This window comes from Onychostruthus taczanowskii, unplaced genomic scaffold, assembly GCF_017590055.1.
Source record: "Onychostruthus taczanowskii isolate IOZ18803 unplaced genomic scaffold, ASM1759005v1 scaffold18, whole genome shotgun sequence".
NCBI lineage: Eukaryota > Metazoa > Chordata > Aves > Passeriformes > Passeridae > Onychostruthus > Onychostruthus taczanowskii.
Genome location: NW_024499017.1, coordinates 5,497,799 through 5,514,985, shown reverse-complemented (window position 1 = coordinate 5,514,985; position 17,187 = coordinate 5,497,799). Strand labels below are relative to the sequence as shown.

Genomic DNA, 17,187 nt, shown 5'->3' with positions numbered 1-17,187 from the left:
GGTCAAGGACTTTAAAAAAAAATTCTTGTTGACAATTTGTGCCCAGATGCATATTTTCACACTCCAGAATTGCCAGGTAGAGAAAAGGCAACACTCAGAATCAAGCCAATTAAAATGTTGCCCACTTTCTGCTGGAAAAATCCAGGAGACAAGCATGGCATTGGAAAACACATTCATGTTATGCTGTCCTAGAGGAAAGACTTCTTCGGGGGATTGCTGAATATGGCTGCAGTATTCCTCACCCTGGGACAGGTATCCTTAGGGAGCGAGCCCAAGGGTGTGTTCACCAAGTCTTTGCCTAGAAGAGCTTGAGTTTTGCTTGGTGTGTGTGAAGGTTTTGAAAGGTGTTTATTAAAACCTCACCTCTGCCACACATTCGCAGCAAGGTCACGCAATGCAGCCTCTGACATTTCATCATTAGCTTACTAGAACTACTTATCTGCAGGTACATAATTGACAGACCTGGAGGTTTAGCATTCCTCCACCCTGTCTTAACACTGTTTAGGATGTGGTGTTCCAAAACAGATCACAGCTGCTTGGGATGAGGACTAGGGCACTTGTTACAAGTATGGTCCCTAAGCTCTCTGCAGTCTAGGAGTTCTTCCTCTTGCTCCAATTTACATGAATTATTGCATCATAACTGTTTAAGATTTCACTGTATAAATAATTGGGTAATGAATCAATAAATTTCTTTGGTAGAATTTAACTAGCACAGGTGCTTGACACTACTCACTTTATGGAAATTGCCTAAGGCCAGAAGCTGTGGTAACTTTTGTTTAGTCATCTCGTTAATGGCATAATGAATGTTGTGAATATTTCCCAAAATAGCATGGTATGAGCATTTGAAGAAACAATTTTTTTTAACAAAACAAAACAAACAAAATAAAAAGGAAGGCTCAGTTCAACTGCAAATCCATGAAATGGAAAAGGGACACCATAATTTTTTGTAACTTAAAGTATTCCATTACAGTGAGTGAGTATTGTGCCTGTTTGTAGAACTACAAACAGGCACAATACTCACTCACTGTAATGAGAGCAAGATGATTAAATCATTGGCTGCACTCATGCACAACAGCCCAGCCTTTATAAAACTGAACTACATAGCATTTGAATCCTGCAAATCTCAAACCTACAGCATTTTAACATTATCTTCTTGTAAGTCCTCCTGAAATAGACAAGATGCCAAAGAAAACAACACCTCAGAACCTACCTCTTTGCCAAAGGTTATCCTACCCAGATGCTCAACTGGAATAGCCAGATTGAGAAATGATGCTGGGAACTCTTCTGAGATATCCAAGTGTAGTGTTTACTGAATATGCATCAGAGGCTTTGGTATTTGGGTCATCTCAATGCTTCAGTCTTCTCTCCTGTGTCATTCTTTCATTGTACACACTCACTCTATTTGTGCTTTGTCTTATGCCATGGCCCTTTAATGCTGCTGCTTGTAAAACCCTCATTTTGTTCTAAATTTGATTGTAACTGGGTCCACTCTTTGTGACTTTTATGAGGGGAAGACTTATAAACTACTTGTGTCTTAAACTTACTCTTCAGGTATCATTATTATTCCTGCTTTCATGATGCTAAGGTGTTGTTAAGAACACATTTGTGGTCCCTATGAACTGTCTTAGCTTGTGAATGAGTCACCAAAAAAAGTCTGCATTAAAAAAGCAAAAATTCTTGTTCTTCTTACATTATGGTTAGGCTTTAAAAGACCTTATTTGGATACTCTGAAAGGCAAATAAATAAATATGATTGTTTCTAACTGCTCATTCTTTGACAATCTGAGGGCCAGTTTTGTTTGTTTTCTGAACAGAATAAAAACTGATCTCAGGGGTTTTTTTTTAGGTTCATGGCTCTGCTGGAAGACTTGTTCTGTCATTTAGCATGAATGTACACATAAGAAGTAACCTGCTGTCTCAGAATTCTTCCTGCAGTTACAGTCAGATGTTCTCTGCCAAACCCTCTGTGATGGCTGGATCCACTCGCTGAAAGGATCCTGCAGGCACTCACTCCATGATCCTTTTCAGTGCTGCTCTTCAGATTACCTTTCTGTTCATTGTTGTTTCCCCTTGCATATGGCAAACAAATGCAACAATTTACAGTCAAACTAAACTTTTGTTTTCTTAACTGTCTGACTTCTGCACAAGACAGTTCTGCCTGTAGAGGATTTCCTTGCCCATTGTTTATAAGTGTTCATATTATGTGAGAAGCTTTAAATTTTTCTGGATAAATTATATTTAGGTAAAATACTGATTTTTTTTTTAATTAACACATTCAGTTAATAATGATGTTTAATTAGCTCAGACCTGCACTGCAAATTGGCCTGTAAATTTCTGCTTTCTTCACATATGGATTAAAATTAAGCTTCGTGGTTTTTTAAAAGCCCCTTTTTTACTAAGGGTTTTTTTTAAGCTGAAAACAATAGTCAAAAGGAGTAAACAAATGAGGGATTGTTCCAGTACTCTGTTTCCCCATCACATGATATTCTAAAAATACAGAAGTACCTAAAAGTACTTTAGGTGTCAAAGAATTTCTGTAAAATTAAGTCTTTCAAATTTATCTACAAAGCTCCTCTGAAGAACTTTCTTTAATTAGCTGTAAGGATTTTGAAGAGTTTGTGAGTCTCCTGCAGCACAGTCTGAGCCAGACAGGCCAACACCTTGGGAGGAAAACGTTTTTAATGTACTTTCCACAGAAGTATCGAATATAGGCAAAAATTAATGAGGTGTTGATAAATAAAAGCCAAGGGGAGGAGGATCCTGTGGTGCCATGCTTCCAGCCTTCTCTAGGATTGTTACAGGCCACTTTTCTCACCTTTACAGCTTCTGCTAACTCATACTAAATTTCCCTCCGGGAGGGCTGTGCTGGGCAGAGCAAGCTGCTGCTGGGCAGAGTTCCACTCTCAGCAGAAGCACGCTCTGAACTTCCCACTCAGCTCAGGGCGTGCTTCCTCTCAGGCCACACAGCCCTGGCCACATGATTTTATGCCATAAGGGACTTTCCTGTGATCACAGGAGGATTAGCTAACTGCCTCACAGCTCCTTCCCTCCCTGGGAGAGGGGGAGGTTAGGATTCGGTCCAAAACCAACAGAAGTCTGTGGACAGAATCTCATTGACAGACACTGGTTTTAAGTCAGACTCTATAAATAGAGAAATTTGCATGAAATGAGATCAGCTGAAACAAGTGCTCTCTCTCTCCAAGTTTCCACCTTGCATCCAGCAGAACCATCAGCCTCCAGTGGGAATATGTATGCTGGGGACCTAGCAGGAACACAATTAGGCCCTGTAAGGATTTCACAAAATTAAAGGTATACAGAGCTTTTGTCATTTTCTAGCCAGCCTCCTGCTAAAGGCAGGACTGCTGGCGGTGCTGGGTCAGCTCAGCCATGGTTTTGTTTAGCTAAGTCAGGACCTTTGAAGGATGGAGGCTCTGAAACCTGAGTGGCCCATAAAGAACTGCATTACTCACGTGGTGATTTTTTTTTCTACCATATGACTTGAACCTCTGAAGTGGAGACATGTGCCTATGCCACTGGTGGTTATCTGCCACCATGGAGAAGAATTTGTCTCTGTCCTCATAAAGAACTGGCTTTCAAATAGCTGTAGGACCCTGATACCTGCTCAGCCTGCTGCCTCTGCCAGGCAGGGCTGGCCCTCCGAGCCGCTGTGCTGAGGTAAGTGCCCCAGGGCCCATCTTGTTAGTTGTGCATTGTGTCCTCTCCAGTTTGTCAACATTTTCTTTGAACTGAGGGCCCTACAGCTGATTCCAATATTTCAGCAGCAGCCTCACCATTTCTGGGCACTGAGGCACCATGACTTATCTCACTTTCCTGCCTGCATTTCTAATGCGGCCCAGCATGTAATTTTCTCCTTTGTAATAAGAGCACACTCCTGGCTCATGACCAGCTTGGCTTTCACCCTAACCCCTACATCCTCTTCAGGAGGGCTGTTTGACAGCCCATTGAACCTGCCTTCTGTGTAACACAACATCACCCTGTGCCTGCCTGCCCACCCTCCCTCCTACCAGAAACCCACCATTTGTTTCCTGTTTTAAGATCAACTTGACTTAAAAAGTTTAGAGAGCTTTTAACTTGTGCTGCCAGCTTGACCCACTGCAGAGATCAGTATCAGCTGTGCAAGTCTGAGCACAGCTCCACACAATTCTGTACCTGGGCTGTATCCACTATGGTATTTTATATTGTTATATACCTTTCCCTCTTGGTGTTCCTTGACCTGGAAGAAGCAGCTGTCCAACCTCTGTTTCTGTAATCGCTCCTATCTGCAGTCAGTGAAGAGTTACAGTTTGTGGATCTGACCAGGAAATGTTAAGTGTTTGCAGGCAGCCAATAAAGCAGAGATCAAGAGCCCAGCTGACTCACCGGCAGGAAATCTCCAGCTGCTTTTGAATGCGGTTCAAAGCCGGCTCACTCTTGGTATCGCAGCAGTTTCACTCCATTCCATAGCTGTACGTTTGTATTTCCAGAGGTAAGTTGATTTTTATTTCCAGTTTCTTTCCCTCAGACGTGTGTATATTAACATATTTTCTCTTATAGTAAGGAAATGTCTTCGCTATGAGTTAATTTTTAAAAATTACCTTATAATTAGAAATGTGAAATAAATGACTTTATAGCAGTCTTCTTCATGCCTCTGCCTGAACAGCTGGGCAAGGATGCCAAAGTCATCTGAGACTTTAAGTATCTCACTAAAAAATAAAACAAACCGTTTCCTTGCATAGGTGACCTCTGGAATATTGATTTTCGGGGTTGATAATGAGAGTTTTAATAGATATGGGAGAAAAAGCATTCAAAAGAGCAGAATTATTGAAAGAATGTCTTGGTACCTTGCAATATAAAGACATAGAAACTCAGAGGGAGGATGGTGCTTAGCATGTCATGACATGGTTTGTAACAGTAAGGATTGAAGTGGTTTCTGTTTTGACTTTAAAAAATCTCCAGTTTCTATTATATTTTGCAAAACCAAAATAGAAGCTGATGATTATCTTTAATTTTTGTCTAAGTAGCCAGTTAGCAAGAGTTTTAAAAATGCTTATATTATTACTTGATTCAATTTTTAATAAAAATAAATACTTTCAGGAATGGTTTAGGTGGTAAAACCATTATTTGATCTTCCTTGCACTATGGTTGGAGTTGAGTAAACGTTTTTTGTTATTTAAATTATTACTTATTGCTGTATAGAATAAAAATGAGACATAATTTGCTTCTGCCAGCATTTTGATTACCACCTTTACATTCAGGATTGGTAGATTTGTGAGGTCTGTCTTTGCAACTTTAAGGAATAAATTTCTCATTTAGAAAATTATCTTCCTTCAGAGGAATTTTTCAAATTTTATTAATTTGTTAACTTGTCAGCCTCATCTTTTCTTTAAGGAAACTTCAGAGAAGCACCCAAGGCAGTTATTGCTTTCAAACGACAATAATCTAACAAAAAAGCAAAAAGTTAAACTGTACTTTCCTACCAGAATCAAATATGATTAAAGCTCAACTGGTAAATCAGCTGCTGCTTTGTGCATTTTGATTGTGGTTAGAGGCAAAACTGAGTTTATATAGTGAATGTGCTTCCAGGATGAGACTGAGATTAGCCAACATCAAAATGTTCATGAACTAGAAGCAAGATCACAGGCAAATTTATCTTCAGGCTTTTGTTTCTATTTTACTTGTGGAGAAAAAGTTATCTGGGCTTTGAGACCTTCTGCATCCCAGGAGCTCTTTTTGTAGAGCACATCTAAAAGGACACAATTCTCATTCAACAATCTTTAGCAGTTACTTCTGTTCCCTCATTGTTTCGTTTTCTAGCCCTGGTCCACTGGACCCCAGAGGGAGTATTCCAGCTTGAGGAGTTCTGACTCACTCACCACTGGTCTGCAGTAATCCTTACCAGTGCCAGCTGGTTTATGCCATCTCTTAGCTTGGATTGCTTCTTTTCCTCCTTTACCACTCACTTTTTGGCTGTCTCCAGACTAAAGGAGCTTCACAGGTGTAATTAGAAGTGTTACTCATGCATAACACAGTGAGGCTTTGCAGAAGTTGTCTCTAATCCTTGTGTGTTGCCATGCAAAGGGTCTGAGAAGAGAATCTGGCCCTGGAGAGGTCCTGCACAGGCACTGCACTGCCCAAATTAATGGCAGCTACAAAGACACATTTAGCAGAATTCTGACAGGTCACAACAGCAGGAAATTTTCCTTTTTCTTTGCTTTTGCATTTACATATGATGTATTAAACATGATATGCAAGAATGATGCAGAACATGCTGACATCAGTTATTGAATAATTGCGTTTTTTATGAGAAGTGGAGAAATTATTTGCCTGATATGCAACTATAAGATGTTATTTTATTGTCTACATAATTAGTATCACATTAAAATCACATTTCATGTTATAAATACTGGTCAACTATTTTAAAGGCATCAGATAGAAATAATGATCAGCAAATAATTAGTACCTTGCAGCTTCAGATGGCAAATTATGGTCCAGACACTCCTTTGCAATTAGTGCATTTTTCCTCTCTTTGTAAGGAAAGTCTGACACAGAGTGGTGAAAGGAAGACTGTTGGATTTAGAAGTAAGGAGTGATGCAACTTCACTGTGCTTTGGTAATTGTGACAAAAAAAAAAAACTCTTAAAACGTTTTTTTCTTTTCTGCCACATTTTTCCCCCAAGCCAGCCATCAAGAAATGGCCAATCCATTACCCGTGGTAGCCCAGGAAGATTTGGAAAGCTTTACCTTGACCAGGACAGGCTCAGGCTTTGCACTCAAAGCCTTTCATATTTCCTGGAGCACTCCCATCTCTGTGAAGCTGCTGACCAGCCAGGACACTACAGACAGGTAGGGCTCTTGTCTGCCCAACCCACCACGCAGGTGGGCAGCACAGACCTGCAGGGCTGGCACCAGAACAAATCCTGGCATATCCAGCATCACCTGATCCCTAAGCACATCTCCATTCCTAGAAATCCTCACCAGCCAAGAGGCAATTTGGAGGCAATTTTATTGAGAAACAAGGTCTATGTTTTTTTAGTTTTTTATAAAGTAGAGTTTAATCCTGAAGTCAGTAATTGATCTGCAGGAATAATGTCTACAGACTGGATCAGTAATACCAGTATGCTCAGGTGTTATTTTTCTAGAGGTCCCTGAAGAGACCTCAGTTGAATTTAATCTAAACCAGCATGCACAGATGAGAGCAGGGGAAGTGGGAGGAGGGAAGGATGGCCAGGGTTACACAGCAGTGAGATGTCCATGGAAACACATCATCTCCTTGCAAATGTGGATGTCATTAATAGCAAAAGAATACAAATTATTTGGAACAGTAAAGGTTCTTCACTTTATTCTTAATCTAGCATTTCATATACTCCAGCTTTTTCCTGCCTTCACACTTCAATCCTGCTTCAAACTGGGCTCGTATGTTGAGATTAAAGCATCCAGAGGTCTTTCATTTTATATTAGAAAAAATACATTACACTATGACTGCTTCATGCTCTTACAATTGTTTGGAAGATTATATGATATTGGATTTATTGGTGAAATAAGACTAGCTCGTGCTCAACCATAGGGTTTTCTCTCATTTCCACATCCTACACTCTCATCTCCTGCTGAAATTCTCTTCAATCTAACCTGCCTCTGACATATTTTTTTTACAGGGAGTGGAAGTTGCTACTTCAGGACATAGCAAATGTCAGACACTATGAGTCTGAACGTCTCCTGCCTTTCCTTGGGATTTACCAGTGCCACGGACTTGTGGGGATAGTGACTGAATGGATGAACAATGGATCCCTCCACTCCCTCATCCATGAGGTAGATAAAAGATGCAGTCTTTGAGGTGACAAAATTAATTACAAGATCAAAGAACAATCAGCATGTAAATTATGGACAGCAGTCACAATCTGTTCTTCAGTTTCTGCATTGTGCTTTTGTATTGTGTTTCTGTTTGTTGTCAAATGAAAATGGGAATAGCAACAACTTCACAGTACCAAAACCTGTATTTTGTGTTGCTTAGCATCAGCTGTACCCAGAGCTTCCCTTTCCCTTACTCATAAGGATCCTGTCGGATGTGGCTGAAGGGCTGCATCATCTTCACAGCCTCGGACCTGCTCTCTGCCACTGCAGCCTGAAACCTTCCAATGTGCTTTTGGATGTGCAGTACAGAGCCAAGGTGGGAGCTTCTACTTTTAGTCCACTAACATAGAATCCAGTGATTCTCCTATTGTTGCATATATTGATCTTAATAGTCAACATTTGATACCAAGACTTGTTTTATTGTTACTAAAATTGTGTTTGTTCGCATTTCCGTAGATATCAGATTATGGCCTAACCAACTGGAGGAAACAGCAGCTGAGGTCAGACCTGCAGAACTGCCAGCAGAGAAACTGCCAGGACTTAGTGTATCTTCCTCCTGAAATACTTGAAGGAGGCCTTCCTTCCCAGGAAGGTGATATTTACAGGTGAATGGAGTTTCTAAGGGCATGCCATACCTAGTCCATGCTGCATTCTACAATGTTGCCAAAACAGTTATCTTCAAAGACATTACAGTAAAAATGCCAGACATACATAATGCAGTAGGATAGTATGGTACAAGGCCAATTACAGCAGTGAATTAGATTTTAAATTCCCATATTTGGTGAATCAGATACCAAGATTAAAAACTGCTCTCAAAGTCAGTCATATAAATATTTATATAATGGACTTAAATGCTTTAAAAGTGCAACAGCTGCCAAAACTTTCAGATATATTTAGAAGCCTCACATAGTTGATAAGTGTGAACTGCTGTTGGCTTTAGTTTCAGAAAGAATCATTTATGCCTAGATCAGGCCCAGGTAAAAATAAGACCTTTCCCTCAATAGTGTCCCATTAAGATCCTGTGGAATCTCTGCTGGGATAAGTTACTGAGCCACTGAAGCACCTGCACTTTTTAACAAAGTGATTCATACCAAGGAGGGAGATTACTCGCTGCCACATGTCCCTTTTGGGGATTTTACATCCATTGTGGCTGCCTCAATAAATGAGAGGACCTCAGGGTGCCACTGGTCTGGATGGACACACACCATCATGGCCAGCACACAGAGCTGTGGACTAATGTTTTAAATAACTTTTAAGGACACCACTCTTCTGATTTCTGAGCTTTTGTGAAACCTAAAAATTTAAACTCCTGCTTTATTGTCATAGAGGCAGGCTCTAAGATGAGTTAAATATGCATGCACTTGAGGAGACCTATAAATGATGTGACTAATTTAATGATGTTCGCAAACACAAGTTTTGCACAAGAAGAGTAAAGCCTTACTTTCAGGTAGCATAATTAATTTTCCAAAATTGCATTTATATATATGATTTAATTTATACATTTATTATATAATACATTATATAGTAATATGCTGGGATGTGACAGATGCATGAGATTCTTGTGCATATAAACAGTGATGCAACAGAGAAAGCAAAAATTTGTGTCATACATGAAATACAAAGTACATTTAAGTTACATGTATGTCCACATTACATTAATGCTTTCCAGATTCTTATGTGAAAGGGAGGCAGAAGAGGAGGCTCTTTTAACCACTGCAATCACTACAGCAAGATACATAAATAAGCAGATATGTTTATCCTAGAACTGCCTCTTCCCCTTTTGATTGCTTTGCTTCTGACTTATCTGTAGACTGTTTTTTTCTCATCCAGCAGCCTCCTCTTTACTGCCTCTGATTTTTGATATTTTTATGAAACCACTGTATTTTACAGCATCTGAGTTGTGGGTTATATGTATAGATCTATGATCCCACTGTAATTACTTCGAGGATGTTGGAAAAGGAAAAAGGTATTTGGAGCCCCATCAAAATTTGCTGAAGAAAATAGAAACACAGTGCATCAGAACCAAGTTTTTTACATTAACTGATGTGCTTATTGGTACCTGCTGAAAAGTCCAGTTGATACTGAAATTACCTGAAAACAAACCAATAATGATAGAGAAAGGAGAACAGAAGTTTCCAAAATTCACAAAAGCAAATGGAAATAAGGCAGTAACCTGAAATGTAATTCTAATTGAACCTATATTTAAACAATAAAAACCCCTTAACTTGATGATTTTATAAGAGCAACTCAATTGAGAACTGAAAAAAGGTCTCATTGAATTAGAAAAGACTTGGATAGACTTTGTCTTGAAAAACTCCTTTCTGTTAAAGCAATAAACTTACTTTTGAAACAGAGAATGTAGATACAGATTGCAAACTAATGAATGGTCTTTCACTGTTTTGTTGTTTTTTGTTTTTTTTTTCAGTTTTGGAATCCTGTGTTGGGAGGGCCTCAGCAGACAGAAACCTTTTGAAGGTATTTATTGTTCATGTCAGACTTTGTACTGTCCACACCTTGTCCACAAATTCCCTTATTGTAGTGAAATTATGATATAAACATGCTCTTTTCAGATGTCCCTTTGCCTTCTCTTACTGTTACAGCACAAAGCTCCACCTTAGAGGATGTAAATATTCCAATTCCTCACCAAATCCTAAATGTTTCCAAAGAAGCTGCTCTTTCTGAAGAGAAAAGGCAGAGCTTCTTTCCCCTGTAGTATCACCAATCTGTACTTGCTGAAGCACTGCCACTGAGCTGGGTTTTCCATGGACCTTCAGTGAGAAGGAATATCACTTCATATTTGTCAGCTGGAATTTTAAAATCAGTGGCAAGTAGCTAATTGAATGAGCAGAATAGTCATTTTTACAGTTGCTGAGTTTCAAATACCAATCCAGAAATGTCAGTTCATGATGAATTATCTCAAGGAAGCAGGGAATCTTACTTTCTTCAATGAAAGTGTGAGCAGTTTTAGAGAACTTGGTTTGCAAAGCACTGTATAATAATTGTCACTGTCTAGGAACAATCCCTGTTTCAAGGAAGTGGAGATCAGTAAAGGCTTCTTTCTGCATGGCAAAACTGATTGAAGGACTCCTGTATTTTGTAGACTGAGGACCTTCAAAAAATACTGCATGGAATAATATCTAAATGCCCATACAGCTCGTGCCTGCCATCTTGAGGCTGCTCAAAATAGATTTCTTTTTTTAACAATTATTTTATTCTATTCTTGTAATGCAAATGCAAGGCTTTATATAAAACTCTGCTTAAAATAATAGCACGTATTCCTGAGGAATCTGTGCATGTGGTCTACAGTCAAAGTTTACATAACCATTTGTGACTCAATATTGGACAGAGTTCTTCACCCTGAAAGATGAAGTCCTGTTGCAATAAGCAGGTATAGCTAATGCTAAAGGCTAGCATATCTACTTACAACAGCATTAACATATTATCCCTTTTAAAAAAGCAGTCTTTGTTTTAAAATATACAATATGACTTACATTGCATGTCATTTTAAGAGGTCTTTAATATTTTTTGCAGTGACGTTTTCTTTGAAATTGCAGGTCAAGGAACCCTGCTCAATGTTTTGAGAGGAATCTGCAGCAGTTTGCGGCCAGGCATTTCAGAAAAGTTCATACCAAGCAATTTGCCTGAGAGGAATAGACTGCTGCACCTCATTGCTCTGTGCTGGCATCAAGAACCAGATTATAGACCACATACTGCAGGTAACTATCAGGATTTCTTTCTGTGCAAGATTTGTAATGGAGACAGTCTTTACAGGAACATTGCTTTAGCACTCTGAGTAACTGAAGTTGAAATGGTCTTTGGATAATTGGACTACCTTTGATGTTTTCTCTAACTGAAGCTTCCTCCCAGAAATTTACTTACTTGTCTCCAAAATTTTGCCTACTATAAAGTAAAGTATGAGGTGGAAGTTGTATTAAACTTATTTCCTCTATTTCATCCATTTTGTCAATATAATAGTAAAGTTAGTTGCAATATGATGATGCCTAAATGTATATATGCTTTCATACACAATGTGGTATTTAAAATGTTTTATTACCCCTGCAGAATGTGTACACCTTCTAAATGGAGTTTTGACTAGTATAAATAAGGATGTAATTTCTGCAGCAATCTACAATTTGATGGATGCAAAGGTCAGTGCAAAATTTGTTGTTCTCCTATAACATTACTTGATTCATTCAATTGTAATCTTTTTGACCCAAAACCAGTGAAGGTTTTGTCTTGATTGTTTTACTGGTCATGTGCCAGAGAGCTGGAGAGTGGCCTTTGGCACTTAGGTTCATTCAGAAATTGTAGAATATATATTGTGAGGGTCTCTAGAATATTTGTCAATTGCTACCTTGTTATTTTAAAAATATACCTTCTTTCCAGTCACCACCTGGAGTCAGACTGGCAAACCCATGTGAGTGAGAGCAAAAATCAGCTCAAGTACTGCAGATTAGAACTAGAACGAAGGACAGGGCGTTTTTTTTATTACTGGTTAGAAAGCATTTAGTTCAAAACCTGAACAGCACTGGTACCTGTGGTAGCAATACCAGTAACAGCACTGCTCTGTACCCTTCACTGCTTCTAAATTGCCAGGATAGCAGGCCAAGGCACTGCTCATCCCAGGGTCTCAGGGCTCTCTAATTCCACAGGAGGGGATGGGGAAGCCAAGGACCGAGGGGGGATGGAGCTAACTCCATATCTGCTCACACAGCCATGGGAGCTCTGGCACAACTGTGACTGCCACAAGCAGAGCTGCATCCTAGCTGCTTAACACAGGCACTGGGGAAAACACTGACATGTGTTTTGGCCCTTGGACAAGGACTCTGACTCTAGCTGGAGTTACACAACCCATGCTGTGTTGATGGTTTCATTACTGTGTGTTGTGTATGTTGATGCATGCAGGACGATTTCTATATGTTGCAATCACATTCTGGGCTTATAGAACGTCCTTGATCAATATTTTAATAGGTGGCATAGTTAGAGTCAAAGTAATTTTTACTACCGTTGAAGTTTATTTAAGATTGTGCTGCCAAATTCTCCATAATTTGATGCTTCAATCTCCATTGAGCAAGGTTTTAATTTTTAATTTTTTAGATTGTGAAGATTTCTTTTATTAGCGAGCATTATTTATTGTTCAAACAACTGAACTGATAAGTCAAAAATTACTCTGAAAATTATACTGAAGTTTCTGGGAAATTGATTCAAAACAGTTGAAGTATAAAATCTAAAAAAATAGTTTAACAAATCTGCTGTGGATGTACAAATGAGAAAAAAAGTTACAAGTGTTGACACATCCTTCCTGCGGACAGGTTGAACACAGGATGGCCATGCTGTTTGGCTACTTGAAGGCAAACATGTTCTAGGTAGCCCAATCTCTCTCAATACAAACTTATTTTCACCTTCCCCTGCATGATTCAACACTAGCTTTTAAAATAAATGTGAAACACTGGGAAGAGTAACAGGGTAGAATTTTGTCAGGTTCTATACCTGTTCACTCTGTGCTGTTCATCCAGTGTGCCTTACAGTACAATACATGTCGCCAGTAGAAGTTTTGTGACTATAAACTGTTGCTCTTGGCAGCTGTGAATGGCACAAACCATGTGTGCGCTTACTGCAGTTACTGTGGCTTTCTTCTTCCAGGAGAGAGCACTTAACGCATGCAAAGGCTCAGAGACCTACACCCTGCAGAGAGGCACATGCAATTCCCAGGTGAGCTCGTGGCACAGGAGCCTGCAGAGTTCTGCATCAGCTGCTTACTCCTCCTGACAGCCCTGACACTGTGTAATGCAAACACTTGGGCAAAATGTTCCTGGCCAGGGTAACTCCACCCAACAAACCCCACTGCTTTACCTTGTTCCAAGGGCTCACTCTGATGTTGCTCCTGCAAAAACAACCTCCTCCTCCTCTTAGGGTTTGTTTTGAACCTCTCCTGTTTAGAAAAGCTTTTGGAACAAAAGTTTCCAAGAAGATAACTCTTCTTTATTTTGATCTCTTTCAGATCATCTGTCCACAAAAAGGCAACCACTTAATCAGCAAGAAAATTCCTCTTGTATTGCCAAGTTCGTCAACTGTTCTACTTGATAGCAGTGCAAATACAGCAGGAAGAGATAATATTGAGATGGGTGTGTCAAGTGCTACCCCACAGAATGCAACAGCAACCAAAGGTCACCATCTTGAATTATATTCAGCTCCAGCTGTTACAAGAAAAGGACAAATATTACTAGTTGTTCCATACAGAAATGTAATTTTTCATGTAAAATTGCTGCTTCTCAGAGTAAAGCTGTGCTTTCTACTGGTATCACCTGAAGCATGAGTTCCCTGCAGGAAACCAGAGACACAAAGCTTTCCACTTAGATGTATACAAAAAAAAAGAAAAAAAAAAGAGAAAAAAAAAGTACTTTTTTAAAAAATACTGAGCTGTAAACGTAGAGCTGCCTTTCTCTCACACATCAGATATTGCCTGTTGTTCTTGAGAGAACAAGTCCCTTCTGGGAATCAGGCTGCTTTGTGCCACCAGGAATAACTGCTTTTTTTTGTAATCTGCTAAGAAATATAGACATCTTTAAAATCTTTATCTTATCTGGAGATATTTTTAAAAAAGCAATGTTGCCAGGAACATGTGAGTAATTCCTGATAATCCCTGTTCCTATATGGATAACTTTCTTTACCTTTCCAACGTAGCTTTGTCCTAAGTGTTTAAATTTGTGTCAAGAAGAGACTGCATGTATTTCTCACGCCTTCAGGTACAAAAATGGACACATCAGAAGTCAATTCACGTGTAGCACATCTGCATTTCCAAGCACTTTAGTTATGATCAATAGCCATCAGACTTATGGTCAGAATAAAATGTTCCACAACTTCAATAACAAGTTCCTACAGACAGAAAAGCCAGATGTGTGTAGTGATAGATACCAAAGTTTTCCTAGGAATAATGAAGTATTAACAAGAGCCAAAGTAATCTAAAGTCAGTCTTCAGTTCCTGTGTCCAGTAGTGGCTGACATGTAATGTTTTCTTGTTGTTCAATTCAAGGATCTAATCTTGCTCATCTTAAACTTTTTCTAGATCACCCAGGCTCTGAGAGAAGAAAATCAAGCTCCTTTTGCACAAATCCTTCATCTGGTTCAACTGCAGGCAAAGAGAGCAGTCAGCATAACTCCCCAGCACTGGCTCTTCAGCACAGACCACAACCAATGCACCTTGGACAAGCAGTGACAGGTAAGGCACCATTGCCACTTTGAGCTGGCAGTACTCACCTGGGCCAGATCTTAGTGATTAAATTGTTTAAAACATGAAGGAAACAGATATTTCTAAATTTTGTGCACATTTTCAGGTATTCAGAGTAATTGATTCTAACTTGATACAAATGTCTCTCTATTTGTGTATAGCTGCTCCTCTGTTCTCAGAAGTTCAGGCACTGACCACTGAGAACATTGGCTTGTTCTTTTCTTTCAGGGCCACAGTGAGCCTGAGAATGGTTCTGAAAAGACCATCATAAAAACACAAAAGACATAGCATACATTAATGTAAAATACATTAGTTGTTTAGGTCTGGAATATTCTTTTGCAGTCATAAGCTGTGTATTGCCTACCTCTGCAAAAGTAGCTATTGACTACAGAAACAGGTGACAGGAGACCCTTCATCCCCTCACATCATCTCAGGTCTTCCTGCAGAACAGAGGCAGAAAGGGTCAGCTTTTGATTTGTGAAGACTCTGACTGTGGGTGAAGCTTTGTGGGTTTTTGTGGTAACTTTTTGCAAACTGACCTATAACAATTCTCAGCCTAGCTGGCTGTCCTTCTCCATGGCAATTTACTTGAGTGATGACATAATTTTTGGACAAATCAACAGACTAGACCATGCAGGAAAAGTTCATCACAGAACTCTCCTGGCAACACTCAGAATGACAGAAGCATGCTCTCCAAAGAACGCGACTTTTGGTTATTAGTTGTCTCTTGGTGTATGGTATTTTATGTACACTAAAAACCCTAACATCAGCACTAGGTATACTAATCGCCCCATGAAAAGAGGCAGAACCCAAAGCTCTCAACCATTTTATCAAGAGTATTACCTTTGGTATTATTTGGCTTTGACCTATCTTCATTTTCTTAGTTTAATGCTACATGTTTCAAGCTCTCCTGCTACCCTGAAGTACCTGTTATCTGTCCTTCCACCTTTATAGGAGAAAGTTTTCTCTTCTGTGTCCAGCCAAGGTGCTTTGCATAAAGTTAAATACAGATGTGAGTCCTGAAAATCTTCTCCCCTCACACAGGCTGAACACCCAGAGGTTTAGAAACACCTCTTTGCTGTAATCTGGTCTTTGTGAATTTCAAACAGGAGATGAATATACTTTTGGACTAGTTTCAAACAAAGACTGCAAACAAACTAACTCCTCCTCCTTCCTTCCTCTGCTGAGTTTATATTTCTGGTGTCGATGCTATCACTTGCTAACAATTTCTGGATTAAAAAACCACTTGGTTCGTCTCATTTTGTTTTCCTTTTCACTCAAGGTCCTTGCAGCAAAGGAAACTGCTGCCAAATCCTTGCCTGCCAGAGACAGAGCATACTGAGCTGCATGACAGAAGGACTCCTCAACCACCTCCTGGACGTGCTGCGCTCGCAGCAGACGCTGTCCCGAGTGGACTACGAGAGCATCACCTCCTGCCCCACGGTGACCGCCCGCGCCCGGGCACTGCTGGACACGTGCCTTTGCCTCGGGGAGAGGGCAGCACAAGCTGTAGTGGCTGCACTTTCAGTGAACAAATGTAGTCCTCTGGGACAATTCATTCATGCCCAGACTGTCCTTCCAAGGTAAACAGGCTGTTGTTGTGACTGATTTTTTTCACAGTCTGTTGTATACATCTAAGCTCCAGTAATTTGTGATGGCAAAGATTCATGTTGGTGTTTCACAACCCATTGACCAAAGGCAATTCTTCCTACAGCCCATTATTTGAGTACTGCAGTGGAAAAAGCTAACTGGATTAAAAGGTCAAGTCAAATGCTGCCAACAGAAATTGCCAAGACTGGTATAATAAATGCTGATTTGGGCCTCAGAGATGGGAAAAGTGCAATATGTGCCAGAGCAAACAGAGTTCAAGTGAGATGACACCTTATTTCCTTGAGTTTTTTCCATTAGAATGGAGGAAAATTAATCATGACCTTTTTGGAGGTCACAGTGTGGAAGAATGGCTATTTAGAAACACTTCCAAATAAGGATAATGAACAACAGAATACCGGATGAGGAGAAAAAATTTACTGCCTTTCACTACACTCATATCTGAGGCAGCTGTTACAGTGAAAGGCTTCAGAGAATCAATAAATATTTCTTCAGTAGGGCCTT

The 17,187-nt window shown here is 39.7% G+C and overlaps 1 protein-coding gene across 1 annotated transcript; it reads left to right on the top strand.

Annotated features, from left to right (window-relative positions):
- The first annotated feature begins 4,394 nt into the window (after positions 1-4,394).
- On the top strand, positions 4,395-16,708 carry LOC121333980 (receptor-interacting serine/threonine-protein kinase 2-like). Its single transcript, XM_041400827.1, has 12 exons — positions 4,395-4,485; positions 6,677-6,842; positions 7,652-7,805; positions 8,008-8,163; positions 8,304-8,452; positions 10,273-10,322; positions 11,402-11,563; positions 11,910-11,995; positions 13,491-13,559; positions 13,849-14,014; positions 14,914-15,066; positions 16,358-16,708. Exons 2-12 carry the CDS (start codon positions 6,691-6,693, stop codon positions 16,660-16,662), a joined length of 1,602 nt encoding a protein of 533 aa, XP_041256761.1. The 5' UTR covers positions 4,395-4,485; positions 6,677-6,690; the 3' UTR covers positions 16,663-16,708.
- The last annotated feature ends 479 nt before the right edge of the window (positions 16,709-17,187 follow it).